Source organism: Chenopodium quinoa, unplaced genomic scaffold (assembly GCF_001683475.1).
Source record: "Chenopodium quinoa cultivar QQ74 unplaced genomic scaffold, ASM168347v1, whole genome shotgun sequence".
Lineage (NCBI taxonomy): Eukaryota > Viridiplantae > Streptophyta > Magnoliopsida > Caryophyllales > Amaranthaceae > Chenopodium > Chenopodium quinoa.
Genome location: NW_018743503.1, coordinates 1,427,357 through 1,431,913, shown reverse-complemented (window position 1 = coordinate 1,431,913; position 4,557 = coordinate 1,427,357). Strand labels below are relative to the sequence as shown.

At 30.7% G+C, this 4,557-nt stretch overlaps 1 protein-coding gene across 1 annotated transcript; it reads right to left on the bottom strand.

Annotated features, from left to right (window-relative positions):
* Positions 1–407: 407 nt before the first annotated feature.
* On the bottom strand, positions 408–3,574 carry LOC110739468 (protein trichome birefringence-like 40). Its single transcript, XM_021919914.1, has 4 exons — positions 3,088–3,574; positions 2,594–2,771; positions 2,187–2,371; positions 408–988 (listed from the first exon to the last, which is right to left on the bottom strand). Exons 1-4 carry the CDS (start codon positions 3,462–3,464, stop codon positions 499–501), a joined length of 1,230 nt encoding a protein of 409 aa, XP_021775606.1. The 5' UTR covers positions 3,465–3,574; the 3' UTR covers positions 408–498.
* Between the last annotated feature and the right edge of the window lie 983 nt (positions 3,575–4,557).

Below are 4,557 nucleotides of genomic sequence, written 5' to 3'. Positions count from 1 at the left end.
AAATCTTTTTTATTTAAAGTAATTATCTTTATTATTTACTTATATAAGAAACTATTTTTGTATAAGATTTTATACTATAATTAAACTTTTTTGAAAAAAAAAAAAAAAACAGCTAAATACATTCCAGGAGATGACACATGTTATTGTTGGTGTATGTTTTATTATATAGTTATTATATATATTATGATTGATACTTTTCAAGTTGGATAAAAATGTTTGGGATGAAATCAAGTTATGGGCTGGGTCACCACGAGTCATTATTTGGGTCAAATTGGTCAATGAGTTTTGGGTCTAATCAATCATCGATTAAATTAATAACCAATATGTCTTCTGGATTATCAATTTGGTTAAATGTATTTCATGAATAATCTTAATATCTTATTGAATAATCTAGTCAAAGGAGAAAAGACAAAATAAATAGATAATTAAATGTTAACCAAAAAAAACAAGATTAAGGAATGCTAATAGCTAAGCATATATATCTATAAAAATACTATATTATAGATCATAGAAAAGAGAAGCATACAATAACCTATTCCATGTATCTGGAACTCCGGGAAGGCACCAATGACTACAATCAGCATGAGCTGAAAGAACATCCTTATATACTTTTGTAAGATTCTTCCAATCTTTATACCTATACATTGATGGATGTGCATCTATTCTGTACTCAGATAATTTTGTAATGTTCAAATATTTCACTTGTGTTTTTCTCTTCTCTTTTATAACCTTCTCTGTAATTTCAACCAAAGAATTTGGGTAGTATGATATGTATGATTCATCCTTTATAGGTTGAGTTTTCTTGTAACACCATTGATCTGATTTCGACGATTTATGTTCGGTTGAAATACTCCTGAAAAACACAGTTGTTTTCTTTGGATCCACATTTTCTTCAACCCATGTTTGCCATGTTCTCATGCCTTTTTCATAAGCTAACTCTAGTTCCATGTCTTCGATTAATTTTCCATCGTATTCAAGCAACTCATACCTGAAAAGGTGTACCCGTTGTTTGTTTACTTCTCTTGTACACAAAATTAAATGTTATCTACTCCCTCCGTCCCCGAAACTTCGACCCTTATGGCCTAATTTTAATCCCAAAATATTCATCCCATTTGCATTTTAATACCCTTTAATTTGCAATAATATTTGTGCAAAATTAGCTTCCCCATGCAAATTTTGCTTTTTCTATATACTTTTATTACTTTCTCTCTCTACTTTTTTGCAATTCCAATGTAAATTTCCCTTTTCAATGTATTTTTCTTAGTTTCCCCATACACTCTTACACTTCCAATTTAACTTCTTAATACCCGCGAAATCAACCCAAAAAGGTCGAAGTTTCGGGGACGGAGGGAGTACTTCTTTGTTTGTCATTAAATAATTTACCACACTTTAATGTTAACTAAGTTGTTCTAAAACAATTAGCTCAATATAGAAACAATAAGATCCTTTCTACCTACAAAAATCTTGTAATTTCTCTTTAAATCTTAGCTTGTCTAACTAACAAAATTGTCCCAAATCTTCCTTGAATAGGGTTCACCTTAATATACTCCCTTTGTTTTCAAATACTTGCAACACTTATATTTATGAGCAGTTTTGTGAGAACAAACAATAATACATGAAAAATGATATTTTAATGTACACGGGAGGTTAATGAGGGTATTTTAACAATATAAGTTTGTAGAACAGAATAAAATAAAATTTTAGTGCAAGTGGGATTAAAGTGAGAGAGAAACAATAAAATATTAGAAAGTCCATACTAAAACAAGAAAATTGTTACAATTACTCGGAAATGACTCAGATCCAAAAGCAAATATTTTGAGTATATATCAAGGATGTGAGGAAGTAATAACATTTTGATTTCTTTCCTTTATTTGTCATTTTCTATCACTCTATGTAATTATATATATGGTCTCAAGATTCTCAACTATCTTTTACCTCATTAGAATTATAATAAACAATATCAACCAATCAACCATCTTACTCCAGTACTCTTTGAAGACAATGTGTTCGAGAGAAATGTGAAATTTTTTTGTAAGACGGAGTAGTCAAATTGAAAAGCTTATTATTTACTGTATTAACCTTAATTATATCTTACGTGATGTAGCTATCTAGTGGGAAATTAATACGATGTGGTAAATACGAACAAGTAATGAACAAGAAATTAATACAACTATATAATTACGTACCTTTTGTAAGTTCCAGTTTGAGCCCACCAATGACCTGAGTTGAATACCATGATATCAGCCCCTGGCCAATGTTTTGAGTTGGGTGAAAGTTTATCGAGGACTAGAACTTTTTTCCCGCTTTTATGGTTTAGGTTGAAGTCAACTAGAAATGGGCTCCAATAAAACTCAACTGTGAAGTTGTAATCCTGCATGGAAAACCATAATACTTAATCATTTGTGGTGAAAATAATATATGCATTTATATCTTAATATATATCATTCTCCATCTACTTGGTGAAAATAATATATGATTTATATCTTAATATTTATCATTCTCCATCTACTAGAAAGTACTTGTACAGTTAAAACTGTAATTTGAACTACTAATGTTATAATCTTGTTGAAATTAATAGATGCGTATATTATACCTTTGCTGTTAAGGTAATCACTGGAATGCTGCTATTGTCTTTTACAACAGCTCGAGTCAAAGGAATTGAGGAGTAGAGGGTGCAAGCGAGAGACTCCCACATATTTCTATTTAGTGAATCTCCTACTAAGATCACCCTCTTGTTCCTCAACCTTTCCACCATATCCGTTCCGTTAAGCCTAAAGAAATTAAAGAGCGCATAATCATGTTAATGTTAAATTTTGTTGTTTCTTAATACATACAATCATACTGTATTGTAAAATGATGATACATTCCTATGGCTCGAATTAATAACAACATACTAGACTTCAACTAATTTGAATTTAAGTCAAGTCAAACGAACTACCCCAACAAATGATGATACATTCCTATGGCTCGAAAAAACTCGAAATCACTTTAGGTAAAACAATTCCCTTACTAGCGATTCTTTGTTGCTAATATAGTTCATCATGCAATAATATATAAGAATAAGATTAATTATCTATGCATACTTACAATGGTATCGAACAATCTCTAGCCTCCCATTTCCAATGCTCGTAAGCAAGATCTGGCCTTCCATTCTTCTTGCAGCTCATCTTCTCCTCAACAAACGGACATTTGAGCGGATCATAGGTCGGACTTTCTTCCGGCTTATACACCCATCTTCCATCAAATATATTACATTTCTTCTCAATGTGTAATTGTTTTCCCCTAAAATTTGGTACGTCTATTGAACTAATACTTATATTAAAAGGCCCTATAATATTTCTAATAGCTAAAAGATTCATATTATAGTTGTTTTGTTGCATGAAAAGAAGAAGAATAAGCCAGCCAACTAAGCTTCCAAGCCCGAAGAGCCTCCATGTGTCGGTGATGGAAGACTTCATCTCCATATGACTTAGAAAAGAAATTGATCAATTTAGTTTATGTTTAAAATAGATTTAGTTTAGTATGTATGTATGGAATTTTATTGTTTAGAATAATCATAATAGGTCAACTTTGTAGCTGTCCACGAAATTACTGAGTACGAAATATATTATTGCATCAATTCCAAAATCATTATTACTATGTCTAATCTCTATCTTCCCAATTAAAGACTAAACATAATTTTATTAATTAATATACTTTAAATGTATGATTATTGGGTCATTTTCATGCTATTCTATTATAATTAATTACCTAGTTTAAATATAAAAACTTTGGTCGACAAACTATTTATGAGTTAAGCTAAACATAATTTTTTTTTTTTTTTAATTTTTTATATCACCCTTTGGGTACTCATGCCCAAAATCCGGCAAGTTAACTCCCCTTTAACTCTGCCGTTAACCATAGTTGGAAACCCATGATACCTTGAAAGAGAACGGTGATAGAAAAGTGCAGGTATCACTATATCCATAACAAAAGGAAACAACACCTTTGATTACTCCTTTTGGCAACCAATTCTTACAAGCATTTACAAAACAAATTTTATTATCCGATCACAAATTTTCATATTATAAATTCTTGTCTATATGGGTGCATTGTGCATAAAAAGTTTAGCTAATATATACGAGGTAAAATTAAAAACCTTAAATAAAACATTATCAAGGTGTTCATGCATGAAAATCAATGAAAGCATATCAGATTTGTCTTCGGGCAGGAGCATGGTCAGATTTAGGAATGCAAATTGATAGAGTTGACCACTTAAAATTTTTATTCAAGCCCTTTTTCCTGTTTTTCTTACCCATCAATTTTAATTGGGCCAGTTTTAATTTTGTGCGGTTGATTGTTGGCATATGAGCACCAGAAAGTGATTGTTTAGGAGTAAAAAAATGGTGAAGGAGATGGTTGGATATTGGATTGTTAAGGGGAGAGAAATTTTCATACTGGACTAATGAGGTTTGGTGAAGAAAAAATTACAGAGTAGCTAATTTTCCAGATTTGTAGGTGTTGAACATTGTTTTCTATTTTTAGTTTCTAAAGAAAAAAAAAATCAGTAAAAAGAAA